At 52.6% G+C, this 20,973-nt stretch overlaps 1 protein-coding gene across 1 annotated transcript in view; it reads right to left on the bottom strand.

Moving 5' to 3' along the window:
* FGD1 (FYVE, RhoGEF and PH domain containing 1) overlaps positions 1-19,107 on the bottom strand; it is a 40,734-nt gene extending 21,627 nt beyond the window's left edge. The window contains exons 1-4 of the mRNA XM_045796247.2: positions 18,113-19,107; positions 1,074-1,247; positions 589-766; positions 24-462 (exon numbers count right to left, since the gene is read on the bottom strand). Of these exons, the coding sequence (XP_045652203.1) occupies positions 24-462; positions 589-766; positions 1,074-1,247; positions 18,113-18,419 (1,098 nt within the window). The 5' untranslated portion in view covers positions 18,420-19,107. The remainder of the gene's footprint in view (positions 1-23; positions 463-588; positions 767-1,073; positions 1,248-18,112) is intronic.
* Between the last annotated feature and the right edge of the window lie 1,866 nt (positions 19,108-20,973).

The raw sequence follows: 20,973 nt of genomic DNA, 5'->3' as shown, positions 1-20,973 counted from the left end.
TCTTGGTGAATATGGGTCAGTACCTCCACAGACTCCTGTCTCTCTATCGGGGGCACTGGGATTTCTCTGTCCTTCTCATCCTCCTCCTCATCGTCCTCCTCCTCCAGGTCGCTGTCAACTTCCTGGGAGCCAGGCCGGTGGGGGTCAGCCAAAGCAACAGGGACACTGGCCAGGGCAGGGGGCCCAGGGCACAGGCTGTGGCTGGGGGGCCCGTCATCACTGACGAAGCAGGTCTCCTCACTGTTGGATGGCGAGCTGATGCTGTCAATGCCGCTGTCCCGGTTGGGCACCTTCTCACCATCCCGGGGCCCAGGGGCCAACAGGAACAGGCAGCGGGAGGCCTCGCCCTCGGGAAGCTGGGGCACTGGTGGCTGCGGGAGTGGCTGTGGCAACACGGCTGGCTCTGTGGGACCTGGGCTGGGGCCAGGGGCTGGCCTGTCCGAGGCGACAATCACAGGCTCTCTGAGGTGGGTGGTGAACACACATGGAGGCAGGATATGAGCTTGACTGAGAATCCCATCTTATAGCTGTCCTTCCTGTCCCAGGCCCACCCTCACCTCCACAGGGTCCCCCAGGGACTAGACTCACCTTTCAAATTTTTCAATCAGTGAGGATACTGCTGCAGAACTGGGACTGGCCTCCGCCCTGGGGGCCAGGCCCTTGGCCACTCGGGGGTCTGCAGGCAGCGGGCGTGATGGTGGAGGAGGAATGGGCTCAGGTGGGGGGGGCATCCGGGGCATCTGCAGGTAGCTGGGCTTTGGGGGGACTGGAGAAATGGACAGGGAAGAGAGGGGAGATCCCAGTGAGCTGAGTTTGGAGGTGGCTGTCATGGTCAGGCCACAAGGCCCTCCACAAACCCCCAGTCTGCACCCTTGCCCAAGGCAGGTACAGAGAAAGCCTGAGGCAAAATGCCAGTATGTATGCGTCAGCCCCGGGCCACAACCCTCTGCTGCTGCTAGACCACAGTGCTTCCTATCCTTCTAACAAGACTTCTCCTCTGCCACTGGTCAACATTTCCCCTCCGTTATCCCCTCTCCTGGGCCATTTCTCCACCCCTCGCTGGAACCACTTACCTTGTGGCTTTGGGCCTGGTGTCCGCTTCAGCGGCGAAGGACGCTGGCTGGGGGTTTCAGTGGGGGGGCCTGGGTCTGAGCGAAGCCGCTGGGGACCTTCTGGATGAGGTTCAAGGCTCTGGCCAGGGTCAAGGGACAAACTTTTAACCAGGATCCGGTTTCCTTGGTGCAGCCCTGCAGAAAAGGAGAACCTGGGTGTGAAGCAATTGATGTTACCCCAAAGAAGCCTGGGGAGTTGTATGTCTTAGCAGGTATTGGAGTATTGGGTTTCCCTGAGCCCCTTTCAAGGGCACACTGCCTTTCTGGGAAGCCCCTACCACAGCCCTCAGATGGGGAGCCAGGCCCAGGGCTGTGGCTGTCTGTTTTCATCAATAGACAAGGGTTCTTTGTGATCTGTACCTTGATTCCTTGTATCTCAGCAGGCATTATTATTAGGGCATTTAACCAGGCTAGGGGTGGGTGCGAGCACCCTACAGTTTGTGTATGTGTTTGCAGCCCTTGTTTATATAGCCATGGTGAGTATGCTGAGACTAAGCCATTCTTCACCCTTTTTCTTAAGGTCCTGAGGATACCTGGCCTTCCTTGTCTATAATTTTATACAGCTGAGTGTGCTCAAAAATGACAAAATTGTATTTCATAAGCAAAAGTTTTGCTCCTTAAAATCCCAGCCTCTCACTAATCTGTACTACCCTCCTCTACTTCCACACTCACATACAACCACACACACCCAGCACCCAGAGTTCAGGTCACAAGAATGGCTTTAAAACAGCAGGCAACAAATGCAGAAAATGGGAGGCCCTTTTGCACTGTCCATCTTCCCTCAGTGTGGGCTCCCTAAGTCCACCTCTGTCTTTGGTCCTAGGGGAGATGATGGTTGCCTTTGGGAGAGAAGATTCCATCTGGAAGACAATGAGGGACCCTTCAGGATGACAATGTCCCAAAGGGAAGGAGGGTGGGGCTCAGGTGGGCCTGGCTGGGCAGAGAGCTTTGGAGGATCTCATCTGACGGAGAAGTTAGTGTGGGGTGGGGGTGGGGGACGGAGCAGAGAGGGCGAACCCTGGAGGCAGGCTGAGGAGCTAGGTGGCCATCCTGTGGGCAGAAGGAAGTCATGAAAGGCCACAGCTGTAGGGAAGGACGCAGGCAAACAGGTGTGAGGACAAGAGAGTGAGTGTCAGCCAAGCACTCTCAGAGCTCCCACCCACACGTGGTGTTGGTTTTGCTGGGCCACAGCCACATAGCCTCTCATAGCCACAGGATCTGTTACCCTGTGTTACAGAGTCTCATACTGACCAGTCACAAAAGGGCCCACTCAGTTACAGAGCCACATGGTGTTATTAAGACTGTTTCATACAACTGCAGGGCCACGCAAATTCAAATATCCAATCACATGCCATCACATTCCTGAAAGCTGGTCACACACAGTCACCAAGACCCACGGTCACAAACTCAAATATTATCACACGGCCCCGCAGTATTACATACACAAGCAAACATAGTCATGCACAGTCACAAAGACAGTCACACAGTGGCAAGCCTATCATTTTATGCAGTTTCATACAATAATTTCCCAACGACTTACCATCATATATGCTCCTCAAATATGGCTACACTGAGTCACAGAGACATACAGTGTCATTTATACTGTATCTCACAATCACAGGGCCACAGCATGTCACACATACCATAATATGGTGTTACAGGTTCACACACCTGTACGTGGTTCACACAGTCAGGAGGACTATAGCCACACAGGGTCATTATACCATGTTAGATACAACCTCACACAATGGGATGACATCACGAAGTCACACACCATCATGTAACCAGAAACACACGCAATCACAGACATCTGGCCTACTTTACTCTCATGTCATACTCATGAAACAAACATGTCCAAGGTGTCCTTGGGTCTTAGGGGCTCAGACACACATTCACACCTGACATTTGCCTACTGGTCTAAGTGGTCATGGTGTCACAGGTGGCCTCTGTTGCAAAAACATACAGCTACAATATGCAGAGACACCCTATGGGGTCACATGGGCAAAAAAAGTCATGGGGAATTTTAGGTCTCCCAGTCCCGGAGGGAAGGAATAGCCCAACCCACAGTGTTTCAGCAGCTTCCCTGGGTCCCTGGCCCCACTCTGGCCCCAGTCCAGCCAGGCAGGCCCCAGGGAACTCGGGCCGTGGTCCTCTCCCAGCCCTCAGGGAACACAGTGCCGCAGTCCCCAGGCCAAGCCCCACTCCTTCATCCTGTGCCTTGCCCTGGGTGCAGTTTCCTCACTTCCTTTCCCACCTGAGCAGGCAGGGCCCTGACCGGGAGCAAGGACGTGCTCCTCTCAGTTCCGCTTACGCTGCCCTGCTCAGCACATCCTGGCCTGGTCCTGCCCTGCCTTCCCCCTGGGTGTGGGGTTGAAGAGGATGAATCACTTGGAGGGTGGCACGTGAGGAGACGCAGTTTGAGAGACACATGGCCAGGGAAAGCGAGAGACAGAGTAGTTGACAGTGCCAGAGATCCAGCAGGCAAAGCCAGGCACCCCACTGTGCAGAGACACCCCCCCCTCTGAGATACACACATAGGTGCCAGGGTCTCAGGTACCCCTTGCCTGCCTCCTCAGGGCTCCACCTCGCCCTGTCTCCACACCTCAAAGCAGGCAGGCCTCACTGGGTAAGTCCTCCTTACCCAGTCTGTACAGAACAGTTGGGGGGCCCCTGGCTGGGCTTCTCTCTCTTCACTCCACTGCTTTCTGGGGAGAGGGTGACCATACTATTCTTTGTGGCCCTGCTCTGGCCTACCCTCTACTCCCTTTCACCCACCTCATCTGGGAGCCCACCAGTGGGCCGCTCTCCTTTCTCTCTGCCTCCTTGCGGGCAGCCCTGCAGAATGGAAGGCTAGATAAAATTCAAATATTCTGGGACACTCTGGATTCCCAGGAGAGAGGGGCAGGGACTGTGAGCTCAGTAGCTAATGAGGAGATGAAGGCAGAGAGTGGGGCAGCGACTTGCCAGAGGTCACACAGCAAGTCAATGGCAGAGCTTCAACAGATTGGTCCTGCACTGGACTTCTTTCTTAATCCTGCTCTTCAAGGGGAAGCTGGAGGGGCAGGGTTGTACCCCAGTGCTTCAGAAAGTCGTAAGCTGCAGTGTGCCTAGTGAATACAATACCTCGATGCCCACCTACAGGGAGATGACATCAGGGTTCCAGTTCAGGAGCCTAGGCCGGGCCAAGAACCTGCTAAGGCTCCACGGAAGGAAGAAGGTGCAAGATCCCTCTCTCTCCTGTTTTGGTGCTCCTGACGTGCCTGTCCCTCTGCCTACATTTCCTTGTCTCCTCCTATGCCTTCCGTCAGTGGCTCCCTTGTCCCCAGGCCTTGCTCCCTCCATGTGGGTAGATGGACTTCCAGCTCAGGTCATGACACTTACCTCCACAAGAGCCTTCTGTGACTTCCCACTGCCCATGGGGAAGATAGGAACTTCTCAGTGAGGCCTCCATGGCACCCCACGATCCTGTTGAACTCTCTGGTTTCCCTAGGCTAACTCAGTTCCCCCGGATACTTCTGAGCCCTGCTCTGAGCCCAGTAGACTCACAGCTAGAAGATATGAAAATCCCATCTCTGCCCCTAGGGAGCTCCCAAGGGAGGCCTTCTCCCTTCCTGGACATCACCGCCTTTCCCACTGCCCCATCCCATGCCCTCCTGGCTGGGTCCTGCATTGGTTTTCTCCAGCCCATTTTTTACAGTTGACAATCCATGACATTATCTCTCATGCACACACACCTACACACCTGATGGAGTCCTCCACCAGCACTGCCCCCTCCACCACTAGGTTTACCAGAGTTTCCAGGGCCCATGAGAGCAGAGGCCACAAAGGGCCTCACCCCACATACAGAAAGTCACACCACTGAACCTTACAATACTTTGTGAAAATGTACCCAGCCACACACTGACAATGCACAGCCCTCAAAGACCCAGCGAGAGCTGCAGAGTTGTTCACATTTCCATATGCAACGTGCTCGGCACATTAGGCTCGCACACAACCATTGCTGCCATTCTGGCATCTCTTGTCACTGACCGGAAGCACCCCCTGGGCACCCCAGGAGTGCCTGGGCACTGCCCCAGCTCTTCAGTGGGGATGGGGGTGGGGTGTGCAGTCCCAGCAAGCATTCAGCAGGCAAAAGGTAATCATGATCTTAACCCTCAGGGAGCTCCCAATCTCAAAGACAAGAGACTCTCACTCAGGAAAAGCTAAGTGAGGCTCAGGAAGTGCAAGGGGGGTCAGCCTGTTGGGAGTGGGGAAGCAGAGGGGAGGGAGAGGCCAAGGACAGGGCGACCAGATAAAGTACAGAATGCCCAGCTAAATTTGAATTTCAGATCAACAATGAATAATTTCTTAGAATAAGCATGTGTCGTGCATACTTACACTAAGAATTTATTATGCCTTACTAAAACATTGTTTGTCGAATATCTGAAATTCAAATCTACCTGTACTTTATTTGAGCAAGTTTTAGCAACCTCAGTCAAGGAGGGCTTAGAGTGTGGGGTGCCTGGGTGGCTCGGTCATTAACCGTCTGCCTTCAGCTCAGGGCGTGATCCCAGAGTCCTGGGATCGAGCCCCACATCGGGCTCCCTGCTCTGGTGGGAGCCTGTTTCTTCCTCTCCCACTCCCCCTGCTTGTGTTCCCTCTCTTGCTGGCTGTCTCTCTCTCTGTCAAATAAATAAATAAAATCTAAAAAAAAGGAGGGCTTGGAGTGAATGAGGCAGAGCTGGGCTTCTGAGGCGGCACCTGGCAACCAGGGCCCCCTAGTCTCTTGACCGTTTAAGCCTCCAGAAAGCTGTGGGCTCTATCCAATTTCCCTGCAATGGGCCCCTGAGTGCTCATGACAGTGACATTATTTCAGGGATAACCTTGAATTTGGTCTTATTTATTAAAAAAACAAGGACAATCATTTAGAACCTGTGGTATATGACTCTACCAAAGAAGGGTGGCATGACTGCATTCACTGACTGGACTATGTGTGTTGAGGTGTTGTGGCACCTTCGTTAGAAAGAGTTGGTTCAGGGGGCGCCTGGGTGGTTCAGTTGGCTGGGCGTCTGACTCTTGATTTTGGCTCCGGTCATGACTTGTGAGGTCAAGCTCTGTGACAGGCTCTGCACTGGGCGTGGAGCCTGCTTGAGGTTCTCTCTCCCTCTCCTTCTGCCCCTCTCCTGCTCTCTCCCTTTCTTTAAAAAAAAAAGGAAGACCTGGTTCAGGAGTCAGAGAGACCCTAGTTTAATCCCAACACCCCCACTTACTAGTTGTGTGACCCTGGTCAAGCCTCTCTAGCTGAACCTCAGTTTCCTTGTCTGAAAAATTGGATAGTAATCACAGCCCCCTGATTTTGGGGAGTCTGTGAAACAAAGAAGGGAAAGAGTGTAGTGCCCCCCACCCACACAGCAATGTGAATGAAACTTGAAAGCCAACAGAACCCCACATCCGCAAAGACACGGAACTATGCGCACAGATACATAAACCCACAGGCCGCAGGCTGCAACCCAACACAAAGCTATTGACACACCAAGAAACACGAGCAAACTCAGCCTGAGATGGACACAGAATCTAGCCCCACCCTCCTCGACAGCTCCTCCGATCAGGGCAGGATTCCTACTAGAAGTGCAAAGAAAAGACCATGGTACCCTGTCCCATAATTCAAACTCAATCGAAAATACAAATCATACAAAACTGTAAAATAAGTGTTCAGAAGTATAAGAGAGTTTTGAATTTTTCCACGACAACTTAGTGTTATTGAAATAACAAAATCATTCCAAAAACTGTCTCTGGTTGCTGCATGCCCCTACTTGGCAGGTGCCCTGAGCACATGCTTTGGGGCTCCTGGCAGAGCAGGTCTGTCCTCTAGCTGTTGGAAGATAATGACCCTGCCTCTCCCTCACCTCTTTCTGGTAATTTCAGCTCCCAGCATGCCCCTTCCCTGGCCAGCAACACCCCCTCTCCCATCCTAGTTGTAGCCTTGGCTTAATCTCAAGTTAGCTAATAGGGCCTCAGACTGGACCTCAGCCATTAACTCCATGGTGACCTGGGGAGTTGCTTCACAGTCCTGGAACCCAATTTCCCCATCTGCAAAATGGGGGAGAATATGTGTGTGCTCCTCATTTTGAGGACCTGGTGAGATGCTAGAGTGGGCAGAAGCTGGCCCCAGCACTCAGGCCTCCTGACCCCCGACTGCTTCTCCCTGCAGCCCCCAGATCTCTGTCTCTCCAGGCTAAGAGGTAGGCCCCAGGGACAGTTGGAATTCCTGGGGGTGGGGTGGGGTGGGGTGGGGTGGAGAAAGGGAACAGAGGGAGTGGAGAAGAAAGAACAACAGCAAATAAGAAAGTGCCTTTTGGAAAGCCAGCTCTGCTGGGCAAAGGGGAGAAGAGGAGTCCCTCATTTGAGAAGAAAGCAGGGGATAAAGGCATAGCTTCCCCACTTCTCCCACTTTCCACTTGAATGTGAGGTCCAGCCTGACCCAGGCCTTGCTTGGCCTGACAGATGTTCGCTCTGAAAGTTCAAACACAAAGCTCTGTCAAGTGTGAGACGCGCAGGGGGAGCTGTCTACAGGAACCCTGTGGGTAGATCTGAAAATTCTTTCCCTGAAGCGGACTGGTCTTCTGAACATAAGGATTCTGCAGAAAAACAGAGGTACCTTCTGCAGAGCGAAGGCACTTTTGGAAAGTGGGAGCCACTTCCAAGAGTGTCCTAGAGTGTTTCTTCCTGCAAAATAGAGAAACTTTCAACAAAATGGAGGTTTCTTTGATAAAAAGAATGCCCCTTCTGTAAAGGGAAGAAATTTCTACAAAGCAGAGAAGACTTCTTCAAAATGGAGGGACATTCTGTAAAGCGAGGAGAGTTCTATAAAGACCTTTTTGTAAAACGGATGACCTGTCTGTAAATGAAGGACTCTCTGCCAAACAGAAGACTCTTCTGTAAAATGGAGGAAGTCTTTCATAGAGTGAGGCCCCTTCTGTAAAGTGAAGGATGTTTCTGTAAAGTGTGTACACTCATGTAGAGTGAGGACCCTTCTGTAAAATGGAACAGTATAAGGCATTAGGGAATAGTAAGGACTGGGGTAAACCAGAGACCACATGCCTCACCTGAAGTAGGGACAGTAGCTCCTCCCTTCTATCTAATTGTCACTTCGCAGGAACAGGGCCCTGTGTTTTCAGATCTTCCAATATTTTAAGAGAATCAGAAATCTGGACTTCTATGTGAAATCCCCTAATTTTGAAAACAGTGAGTAGGCCAAACAATATTTGTGAGTCAAATTCAACTTGTAGGCCACCACTTTGTGGTATCTGAATTAGATGGTCCTTAAGGTCCCTTCCACCTCTGCCGTTTATCTCCTGCCCTATCTAACATGTTCTGGCCTTTGGGGAGCAGCCTTGGAGGTCCCTTCTTCCACCCTCTGCTAGGGCCCAATCTTCTCCGGGCCTGAGCAGGCTCATGCAGTACTTGTCAGCAGTCCCCTGAACTGGAATCTGCCTGGCCCAGTTTACACTTTGTCCTGTGAAAGATGCCTAGAGAAGAGAGCAGGGGATTTCAAGAACCTTCAGAACTCTCTGGAACTCAAGATGTTCACTTTTTTAGTGGAGGATATAAAGTATGGGGATTCAACTATTTGTTAAGCACCTACTCTGGGTCAGGCTTTGTGTTGATGCTTTCCTGTATGGCATCCTCCTAACAACCCTCTGTACTATTAGCTCCATTTTATAGGCAAGAAAAGCAAGACCCAGAGAAACAAAATAACTTGTCTGAGGATACACAGAGCTGGGACGGGATCCCAAGCATGTCTGTGTCCAGAGTCACAGAGCACATCCTCAGCCAATGTTTGCTGAGTTGGGAAAGAAATCACATTTGGAGGGGGGAGTGGGGATGACTTTCTAAAGGAGGTGGTTTTCAGCCATCCAGGATGGGGTGTGGTTTTGTTGTTGTTGTTTTGGTTCGGTTTTGTTTTGTTTTTGATTTTAGGTGGACTGGATGTGGTCCTGCAGGCGCAAAGATGTGAATATCAGGTGGGAAGGTGAAGAGTGTGTTTGAGGGCACAATGAACAGAGTCCTAGGTTTGTAAAAAACGTTCCAGGAAAGGAGGAAGGGGGCAGGAAGGGCCAAAAGACAGGCAGGTGTCCCTGCCCACACACACACAACCACAACCACAACCAAGATACAGAACTCGTAGGGGGCATACAGAAACAGACATTGGCAAAGAAACACACACACACACACACACACACACACGCACGCACAAGATCTACATACAGAAACCCGCATGCAGAAACATCTAGAAACTCCCAGGGGCTTAGACAGAACCAGGGTGACACACAAGCAGGCAAACAGGAACATACAACAAATACAGACCCAAAGACACACATAGACACACACAGATATATACAGACACACAGTCAAACATACCGATAGACATACAGAAATAAGAACATTAAGATACACACAAAACAGACCCTTGGGGACAAAGACAGCCAGGAAGCCAGGCACATGTGTACACATGCACATGCGTGCACACACACACACACACACACCACAGCCACATGGGAGCACAGGCAGCCCATCCCTCTTCCAGTTGCTGGATTGCTGTAAGGGCCTGGCCACCTCCTCCTTGTGCCTCTGGACCTGAGGCCAGAGAAGGATGGGGGCGGTTGCTCCACCCCCAGGAGGGGCTGGGGACTTCAGAGGACAGGAAGGGAAGGGAGTGGAGCTGCAGCTGGGAGCACTGGGGGCAGTAATTACCCAGTGCTGGGGCTGCCACGCTGGCTGGGATTTCCCTTCCTGTGAGAACAAAGCCACTGTGGGATGGCCCCGCTGACCCCTGCTGTGTGTGACCCCAGGGGCCCCAAGATCCACCCATCTCCCTTCCCCTCTCACCAGAAGCCTGGTCAAATTTGAGAGTTCGTAACACAGAGAGATCATGAGGGAAAAAGGCAGAGAGAGAGAGACACTGGAACCAAGACAAGGAGGGAGAAGACCGGAAGGAAGACTACAGAGAGCCCGGAGAGACCGACGGCTAGAGAGGGAAACGGTGAAAGGGGGGCAAGTCAGAAAGGAGACAGGGACAGTGAGGGATGCAGGCTTAGAGAGGCAAACGGACAGAAATAAAAAGGGCAGAGCAGGGCCATGTGCTGAACATGGCTACAGGCTGTCATGCTGAGTGCTGTGGGGTTTTCTTTACCTGTGGCAAATTCTTAAGACAACACTAAGAGGTGGGCATGATAACCCCATTTTACAGATGTTAAAACTGAGGCTCAGGGAGGTGCTGAGACTTGCCCAAGGTCACAGGAAGCTAGAAAGTGGCAGAGCTGGGTCTGGGGTAGGGGGGCCTCTCACCACTGCCTGACCCTGCCAGAGACTTAGGACCCAAACAGAGATACCTGAAGGAATTCTCCAGAGAACAAGAAGCGGTCAGTGAGGCATGGAGACTGGAGCCCCTAAGAGATGCACAGTAAGAGAGACCCACACCTTCCCGGCCCTACTTCCTGCCACCCGGTGGGGCTGTGTCAACACCTGGAATGCATTAGGCAGGGAGGCCCTGCTTAGGGGATCTGGGAAGAAGCTAAGGCGGGGGAGCAGGGAAGGTGAAGGTGAAGGCAGAGGTAGTGGTGTGGGCAGCTGCTGCATGCCTAGCAGGCCCAAGCGGAAGGACTGCTATGCCAGCTGCAGAGCCCTGGGGCCAGCCTTGCCAGTCCCGCCTTTCCCGCTTTCTACAGGCGCCTTCCCTCTGTGACTTAACCCCTTCCATGCACGGACTACAGGAAAACAACACAGAAGGCTGAAAGCTGCCCGCACCAGGAAGAGCCTCCCATTCCCTCTGGGCCTCAGCCCCACACCTGTGCCCCTCACCCTCTTGCCCTTAACTCTAGGGCTCAGGGGGGCACAGCTGATGCCTGCTGGATGCCCCATCAGGTCTTCAGGCTCACTAAGACTCAGTGCATCCCAAGCCACACCCAGCCCCTAGTGGCTCCTCCTCCTGCCTTCCCCATCCCAAGAGTGGGACATCCATCCCCGAAGTTCCCCAAGCCAGAGGCTGGGCTTTCTCCATGTCTCCTCCCTCTCCCTCAACTCACACATCCAGCCAGACCCCAAGCCCGAGCAGACCTGACTTTCTTAGCTTTAGAATCCATAAGCTTTTCCCCACTGTCCAGCTTCCTAACTGGTTTCCCTCCCATCCTCTCTACAAGGCATTCTCCACACCACCACCAGCTTATGAAAACAGTCTGCTTCAATTCCTGTGGCCCTGTGAAGGGCTCCCCTTGCCCCCTTGCCTCCCGGGTGAACTCCAACCTCCTGAGCTTGGGGACAAGTAAGGCCCAGCTCAAGTACACTTCTTCCCTGCCCCCACCCTCCAGCCACAATGGCCTCTTGTCTGTTCCTCGAAAGTGTCCTCTTCCGCCTGGGGCTTTGGCACATGTTGTTCCCGTGGCCTGAATGGCTTTTCCACTTTGCCTTACCTCTGGACTTCCATTTACCCTTGGAGTCTCAACTCAGGTGTCCTCTTTTCCCTGCTTAGCCCCTTCCTCATATGTTCCTGCAGCATCTGTGCTTAGAATTACTTGTCATGTAGATCTTCCCTGCTAGGAAGAAGCTCTGAGAGCCTAAGAATTGTGCCTGTCTTGTTGCACACCAAGCACCTTGCACAGGGCCAAGCACGTAGTACATCTTCAACAAACATTTGTTGAATAAAGAAATGCCCTTCTTCCTCCCCTTTCATTTTCCCTTATCTGCCAAGTATTTATTACCAAGTATTTATTGATGCCATGTTACATGCCAGACAAATGCGATGATCAGGTCCCAGGGTTATAAATGGGGAAACTAAGGCTCTGAGAGGGGAAAGGAGGCCCGGGGGGGCACAGTGTGCCAGTGGCAGAGCCCAGAGTGCTGAGGTTCCTTCAGCTACTGTCCTGCATCCTTGTCTTCAGCTCTGTGTGGGTTTTGAAGCACCTTGTGGAGATGTGATGCCTTCCAAGTCCAAGGAACTGGGTATTAGAGCCCAGAGAGGCTGGACTTACTGCTCCAAGGATGTCTGCTCTCTCCGGAAGAGGGAACATAACTCTGCAGGGCTGGCCAATGGCAGACTGTGCTTCCTGCCCTCATTCCAGACAGGTCCTAGCCCCACCCAGCCAGGATCTGGCCAGCTCCACATCTGCCTAAGGCATTTAGCTAACTAGCCCCCAGAAAGCAATGGTTGGTATCTGTCTCAGACACAGCTGCCACTCACCCTTGAGGAGGCAGGTAGCTCCAGCCAGGCCCTCCCACAGGGACAGAGGCACCCGAAAGGGCTGAGGAACGGGGGTGCCAACCATCTGCAACTTGGAAGCTTCAGTTCCCTTAGTCCTGTCTGGGGAAGACCTTTCCCCAGCTATCCAGAGTCTTTACATTTTGTTGCATTTGTTTGGAAGGCCCCAGCTGACTGAACCAAATCTGGGTCTTTTCCCAGACATTCCCTCAGAATCTCAAACTGCTGCTTTCCAAAAATCCCCAGCGCCCACCACTCCCTCCTGTCAGGAGCCCCCTCCTCTTTCCATGAACGACCTCCCTCAGGATGCTCTCAAAAGGGAGAACATTGAGGGAGCCACAGGAATTTACCAATGTTTGATTTGCTTTTCAGGAGTATTGCTGCAGTTCTTTGCAATAGCCACTACCCTGGGTATCTGAAAGGAGTTTCAGCTTTACGCAAATGTGCTTTAAAAACTGCCCTCCCTCCCCAAGGCATTTCTAAGGCAAAGTTTGGGCAGGTAATGAACGATCCGCCAGAGTGTGACCCTGCTGACCTCACTATCTGTCTTCAGGGATGGGACTGGCCCCCAGAACCACACACACTTCTCCCCATGAGCTGCTTTGTGATCCATGGTATGCATTGGTTGTAAGAATTCCCAAACATCTCTGGCCCAGACCTCTCTCTTTTGAGCTTTCCAACCCTACCTACAGATGACTGCTGGCTACTTACACCTGGATGTCCCCCAAGGCCTTTCAAACTCAACATCCTCCCTCAAACCTGTTCCTTCTCGTGCAGGTATATGGTCCCAGCACCATCCACTGGGTCACTGTAGTTGGTTTCAGACAACAACCCAGACTCATCCTGGACTTTTCCTTCTTCTTTGGCCTCTACATCCAAGCCACCACCAAGGCCTGTCCACGTTAGCCTCTAAATATCTCTCAGATTTTATTGTCCTTATGTACTGCCATCACTCTAACCCAAGCTACGATCACCTGTCACTGGGATGACTATGACCCACACCTGCCTGTCTCCCTGCTCCCATTCTTGCATCCCTACCATCCACTCTCCACATGCAGCTCTGGGGATCTCCCAAACACCCACATCTGAGCACATCATTCCCCTGCTTGATAAACCCCTCCACAGTTCCCCTTTGCCCTCAGGATAAAGTCCCTTTCCTAGCCTTATCCCTTACTCCTCTCAATACCACTCCCAGTTTCCAGCATGCCCCAAGCCTCAGTGCCCTTGCTCCCACTGAAACTCTTACCTGAACTGCCTTCCATGTTCCTCCTAGCTCTACAAACCTTGCTGACACCCTTTGGAGCCCTTGCTTTGGGCCAGGCCCTGTGGTGGGTGCTGTTGGTGCTGAGGTTTCCTTGACCTAGAGTTCCAGAACTACAATTGCTTTCCAACTTGAAGTGCCAAATGGCAGCCATTCACTGGAGCCAGGCATAGATGGTAAACTGAGGCAGCCGGTGTTTGTGCATATGTGTGAAGGGTTGATTCACTCCCTTTAGCTTAGATCCCCTGACTTCCTTTGGGTTTGGGAGGGAGGGAGGTAGGCCCACACAGGATCCTGAGAAGAGGGCCTCAGAGGGGAGGCCTATGCATCCTCCAGGCCTTCGCCATACTGATTCACTGTAGGACCATGAATAAACTGCCTCTCTGAGCCTCCGCTGCACCAACTAAAAATCCGTTCCCACTCTAGGCTGTGCATCAGAATTACCTGGGAAGCTTTAAAGAGAGATTCCTGGATTGCAACCCCAAGATTCTGGAGCTCTGAGGTGGAGACTGGGAAACACATTAATTTTTTCAAAGTCAACCAGGGATTCTGATGTTCACCCAGTTTGGGAAACCCAGAACCAGATGGTGTCCAGGGCCCTTTCCAGTTCCCATTCTAACTCTAGGAGTCTCTGATGATGCCCTAGACTCCAGATTAGAGGGAGACAGCCCTATTGCTGCCCCCCTCCCAATTGGCTCAGTTTTCCTACTACCCATGAAAAAACTCCTACATCAGGTGCAACTATTTTGAGTGAGACAGGCCCCAAGCTACTCCCCACCCAGCATTCGGAAGGATATTCTAGGCCTCAAAACTGAGGAATAGGGTAGGGTTTTCCCCAAATCTCTGTGAGCAAACCTACAGCTTAGAACTCCTTTCTGACTCTCTCAAAGCCCTCTCTGGCATCTCTTTCCAGGTTTTATTAACCTGGAAAATGGGTATAAAAACAATTGCCCCCTCCCCTACCAGAAATCAGGGTAACCAAAAGAGAAAGCACTTTGAAGCATGGATAAGACATAACTACAGTGGTCCCTTGAACAACCCTATGAACTGCACAGGTCCACTTATATGTGGATTTTTTTCCAGTAAATATACTATAGTACCATAAATATTTCCTCTTCTTTATGATTTTCTTTCTTTTTTAAAAAGATTTATTTATTTATTTTAGAGACAGAGAGAGGGAGAGAGAGTGTATGTACAAGTGGGGGGGGGGGCGCAGAAGGAGAGAGAGAATCCCAAGCAGACTCTGTGCTGAGGACAGAGCCCAATGTGGGGCTCAATCTCACCACCCTGAGACCATGACCTGAGTTGAAATCAAGAGTCAGATGCTTAACTGACTGAGCCACCCAGGCGCCCCTTCTCTTCCTTATGATTTCTTAATAACATTTTCTTTTCTCTAGCTTACTTTAAGAATAAAGTATATAATACATATACAAAATGATTTGTTAATTGACTGTCTATGTTATTGGTAAGGATTCTGGTTAAAAGTGGGCTATTAGTTATGTTTTTGGGGAGTCAAAAGTTATACACAGATTTTTGACTGTGCAAGTAGGGGCATGGGGGTTCATACCCCTAATTCCCCCATTGTTCAAGGAGCAACTGCATTATTTTTAAAAGCACCCCCCCACACCAGGATGGGCCACTGGTCCCTAAAGATGGTGATTCAATAAAAGCCTCAGCAGTCTGAGGGAGGAAGTCTGCAGGCACACAGAAATCTTAACATGTAGACTAAAATGTTTCAACCCTTTAATTGAGAGGACTCTCTTTCTTTCTCTCTTTCTCTCTGTCTCTCTCTCTCATACACACACACACACACACACACACACACACACACACACCCAACAACCACCAACCCTGCCCTCTTTGGGCCAATTATAGGCAAGTCCTGTGGAGACAGAAGCAAGTCACTTGTGCCTACCCCTGGGCCGGCTGGGCAGTGGGGGAGGCGGGCCTCTCACACCCTATGCTGCTGTGAATCACATGGCCCAGCGCCTGCTTTGCCAGGGCCTGAGTAATTCCTCCGCCTCCTCTTCAGAAGGTTTTTCCCTTATTTTTAAAAAATTTTATTTAATTCTGCAGGCGTCTCACCAGTATCTCATAGACTCCTCATGGCATTCTCCAGATGAGGAAATCGAGGCTCAGAGAAGGGAAGTCACTCACGCATGGTCACACAGTGAGTCAGCTAGGAATGGCTGGTTGGGAAGCCAGGTCTTTGCCTAACACTCTTCTTATTCCTAATCCCCATCTTGGAGTGTGTGTGTGTGTGTGTGTGTGTGTGTGTGTGTGTATACATATATATATATATCAGCCAGCAATTACAGACACAAGGACTTCATTGGCAAAAACTAGAAACTTTGTTTTGCTTTTTGGGGAGGAGGGGAGTAGTTCAGGATGGGTATTGTGATTGGTAATTTGTAAGGACTGGTAGAGTGGGAAGGCAACTCAGAATCACCACCATGGGGGTGGCAGCAGTGACAGTATCAATCAGAGCCTAGAAACCAGGGGTCGAGACACTGCCCAGCTACTGACTCTCAGACCAAGAGCATCTGGAGGGCAGGAATTCTGTTGTCCTTCTCTTAGACAATAGTTACTGAGGGCCTACTATGTGCTCCATTCATATTTCTTCAGGCATTTGTTCAACAAGGATTTATTAAGCACCTACTGTGTGCTAGGCACTGCCCTACTCCCTGGGGATACGACAGTGAACAAAACATACAACCCCCTTGCCCTCACAGAGTTCACATTCTAGTGGAGGAAGATGGGCAATAAACAAGTAGACACATACAATAAGATAATTTCAGACTGTACTAAGGGCAAGGATGGAAGCTGTGCCAGAGACTCACAAGTGCCCCCCCCCCTGCCCAGAGTGGTCAGGGAAGGTCTCTTGGAGGAGGTGACATCTGAGCTGAGACCTGAAAGATAAGAAACAAGCCAGGTGGAGAGCAGAGGAAAGAGCTGCCAGGCAGAGGGAAAAACAGATGCAAAGACCCTGAGGTGGGAGTCCTTGTGGCATGTTTTGGGGCTTTGAAAGAAGGTGCTGCAGTAAGGCAGGCAAGTGGCCTGCTCCACACAGTATCTGTTGAGGGGTGTTTGGAAAGCCAGCAGGAGCAACATGCAGGGCAGGGTGTTAAAGGCCTCTTGTCAGCTGGATATCTCCACCCCACACTGAGGGAGACCCTGGAAACTCCCAGAGGTTCCATCACTAGCCCAAGGTCACAACAGCACTACTGCTAACTGTGCTGGGCCAGAGTCCCAGCAACCTATGGACCCTGGGGATGTGAGCCCTGGAGATGGGGGTGGGGTGGGGGGCTCGGAGGGGGGTGGTTGCAGGGGCTCAACAGCTCTGTCAGTGTTGCCCAGTGGAAGGCAGACCAGAAATACACTGCTCTTTCTCTGTGGCTCCTGGGCTCAGGTCCATATGGGGATGTTCCCAGATGGGGGTGGCTCTGCTGGACTCCTCAGACACTCAGGTCTGTGCAGTGCAAATGCCTCTCCAGGCAGTAGTCTGTGGCCCCAGCCTGACCTAGAGCTGCTCCACCTCTGCAAATCCAAGTTCAAGCCTCTTGATTTCTCTTCACAACCATCCTTGCATCCCTGCAGCTCTACAGCTCTGCTACAACTGGCTTCTGCCCCCCACCCCATCTGCTGTCTCCCTACCTACCAGCCCTTCCAGCCCTCTCCTCCAGCTTGACCCCCAAGGCCCACCTCCTCCACCTATCTCGCCCATCAGCACCTTCTACTCCCTCCTTCCCTTGTCCTCCTGCTACACACACCTTGGCAAAACCCCAATCTTGGATCAATCCACCATCCCTCTTTTTTTTTTTTCCACTCATACTCCAGAGCTGCAGAACAGTACAGGAGAAAATCACATAAGCAGAAGGCTTGGCATTACTTTCATGGTCTCCAACCTCAGTTTGGGGAAAGAGAACGACCACAGACTTTGGACTCAAATATATCTGGTTTTGAATCCTGGCTCCATTCTAGCTGTGGGACCTTGGGCAACTTACTTAACTTCTCTGGGCTTCAGTTTCCTACCCTACAAAATGGGGCTAATGATACCTACTTCACAGGAGGCTCCTGAAGATGAAATGAGAGCCCATATAAAGCACCCAGCCCAGTGCCTGGCACAATGTAGGCGCTTGGCAAATGGGAGACTCCTTTCCTCCTATTCCCCCAAGCAAACTCGGTTCCCCCAACCAAACTCCCCTTACTGTCTTGCAATTCTGCCCGTTTTTCTTGGAGTGCTCCCTCTCCCATTAGTCTCAGCAGATAGACAAGAAGGGGGTGGGAAGGGTTGAGGGGGCAAGGAGACGGAGTGAGGAGATCGCGGACAGAGGTTGAAAGGACTGGACGGAAGAGGAGCGAGGGAAGGGGGTGGGGGTTGAGAAGACTCAAAGGGCCCCGGTGAGCGGGCCGGCTCCGAGGTGGGGCTTAGAGGGCCTGAGAACAAGAACCCGCTCCCAGTACCAGGCCCGTGGCCCGGGCTCCCATGCTCTCTCGATCACTCACCAGGCCGGGGCTGTGAGCCCTCCAGGTGGTAGGAGAAGCGCAGGGCCCGGTGGTGCTGTGGACTGGGGCCGCAGGGTAAGACCCGGGGGCCTGCAGTAGCGCCCAGGCTGGCGTCCGAGGGTCCGGCAAACTGGGGATCCAGGGGGCCGCCGAGAGCCGAGCCTGAGCCCCTAAACACCGGCAGTCCGGTCTCAGAGGCTCCTGGGTCGGTGTCGGCACTGACCGGTGGAGCGGCGCCGGGGGCGTTTGTGGTTGGGTGTTCGGGCTCGGAAGGCCCGGCGCCCCCCGGGGCTCGGTGGCCGTGCATGGTCCGGGCCTGGGCGCGGGGCCCGGGCTCCCCGCTTGGCTCCAGATCCTGGGGCGGAGGCGCGGGCGGAGGAGGCCCGGCGCCCGGCGGAGCAGCGGCCTCAGGCTCGGGGGGCGGGGCTGCGGGCTCTGCCCCACTGCGGAGATTCAAGCCCCCGGCCCGGGCCCGGGCCAGCAGCCGTGGCAGCAGTGGCAGTACCAGCAGCAGCCGCAGCCACCGCCGCTGCCGTGCCAGGCATCGCCGGCCCGGGCCCTGCGCGGGGTTTGGGCTCGGCGGGGCCGGGGGCCCGCTGAGGAGCGCTGTCTATGCGGCAGCGGCTGGGTGAGGGTCGGGGGGCTGCGCTCGGCGCGGGCTCTCTCTTAGGAGGAGAGCCACTTCCGTGGCCCCGGGGCGAGCGGTCCGTCTGTTCGGTGTGCGGGGTCTCTTTCTCCCCGAATGGGAATCGATCTGGGCTCTTCTGACTGGTCGGAAAGGGTTCTTCCTCCCGCCGCAGCGGAGGCTGGGGGGCGGAGGGGAGGGGAAGGGAGGGCAGGGGAGGGGAGGGAGGGAGGGAGGAGAGGACGGCGCTGGCGGGGGGCGCGCGTGTGCGTCGCGCGCTTGGGCTGCGGGGCTCGCCCTCAGCCAATCCCTCTGGACGATGCTTCAGCCACGGGGGCAGGGTAACAGCTTCGGCCTAGGTCTCCGCGGCGGCGGGCAGGAAGGAGACGGAGAAGGGGGGTGGGGAGGCGGGAGCCGTCGCTGAGGCAGGCGCAGCCACAGCGGCGCTGGGACCCAGTTACGCGGGCCCCGCCCCCTTGCCCGGGATTTGCGCTTAGCCACGCCCCCTGACTCGGACCCGCCTTGCTTCTCCCTGCGACCGCCCCCAAAAGCCCTCCTTCCCCTTAAACATTCCCCTCAGCCTTCGTTCCCCATCCCTCCGTGGTTCCACACAGGCAAGTCTCTGGGCTCAAACCCCTAAGCTGCCTTTCTGCCCCTCTCTCAGGTCTTCCTCTGACTGCTCGTCCTTCTATCTCTTTTCCAGAAACCTTTCCACAGGTTCCAGAGTCTCCCTAGTGCTTGGCTCATAGAGGACTTGTCTTTGATACGCTTCACTCTGCTCAGACCAGACCTTATGGTCTTTAACTTCGCTACTCTCTTGCCAACAGCCTCAGTTGTCAGGATTGTTGCTTCTGCCTGGCAACATCCCAACCTTGGATCAGTCCAACTGTCCGCTTTTTCCATGCCTGCGCAAAGGCAGTTAAACGCTGCTGGAGAAAACTATTCAGTCTCACAGATTTGTGCCACTATAAACTCATGGTCCCCAGCATCTAGGAGGCCCTCAGTACTGACCCACAACTCTACTGTGTCCCTTGGCTGCCCTTTCCCCCATGCTCTACAGCAGCCCTTTCAAACCTCCCCTCCTCAAACCCCCAACTTCTCCATATGCCCCCAAGCCTCAGCAGATGACCCGACCTCCTACTTCACAGAGTAAACAGAAGTCATTGAAAGGAAGTTCTGGACTTCTGGCCACCAAACCTACAGAGTCCTTGCTCCTTCCCATCATCATCTAAACATATTCAGGTCGGTCTCTTCCATCTGAAAACAATAAACAATTGCTGAAAAGTCTCCCTCTCCAACCACCACCTTCTTTTCTCCTCTCCATAAACTCTCAAAAGAGTTGCCTAACTTAACTGTCTTCATTTTCCCACTTCCCACTTATCTTTCAACCCACTCCAATCTGACTCCACTACTTGCCTAATACTGCTCTCTCATCAGGGTCTGCCATGGCCTATGTCACAAAATCTAATAGAATCTTTTCAGAGGTTATCCTACTTGACTTCTTGGTAGTATCTGGCACTTATGACCACTCCCTCCTCCTTAAACCACTTCCATGACAGCACACTCTCATTTTTTTTTCTATTGCCTTGATTAAATTCCTGTTTACTTTCCAGACTTCTCTTTGTCCAACCCTTAAATGGTGGTGCTCCTTAGGGATTTGGTCTGAGCTCTCTTTTCATCTTTCTCTATGCTCTTTCCTGCAATTATTACATTTGCTCCCATGGCTTCAATTATCATTTCTTTGCTGATGACTCCCAAATCGATACCTCAAGGCCAGATATTTCTCCTGACCAATGCATTCAACTGGTTATTTGACAGCTCTACCTGAGCACTCCAGAAGCACCTAAAACCTCAGTTGTTGTTTTTTTTTCCTTACCACCTCAAGCCATCCTCCTCCCAACCTGTTTGTCCTTCTTTGTAAATTACTTTTGTGAATGACCCCAGTCAAAGCAGAAACCTGAATTATACCCTGACTCTTCTCTCTCCTCCACCCCCATGCAATCACCAAATCTTGTCATTTTTACTTCCCAAGTATCTCCCAAATTTATTTATGCAGTCTCTCCATTTCTGCTGACATGACCCTAGTATAGGCCAGCACCACATCTAAACGGCAGTACTGTCACGGCCTCCCTGTTTCAGTCTTGCTCCCTGGAATCCCTTCTCTACACTGTAGGCAGTGTGATCTTTCCAAAAGGTAAATCAACTCATATCACTCTCATGTTTAGAATCCTTCATT

This window comes from Ursus americanus, chromosome X (assembly GCF_024610735.1).
Source record: "Ursus americanus isolate L20-20 chromosome X, mUrsAme1.1.p, whole genome shotgun sequence".
NCBI classification, from domain to species: Eukaryota; Metazoa; Chordata; class Mammalia; order Carnivora; family Ursidae; genus Ursus; species Ursus americanus.
The sequence above is the reverse complement of the archived record's forward strand: the minus strand, read 5'-3'. Positions and strand labels throughout refer to the sequence as shown.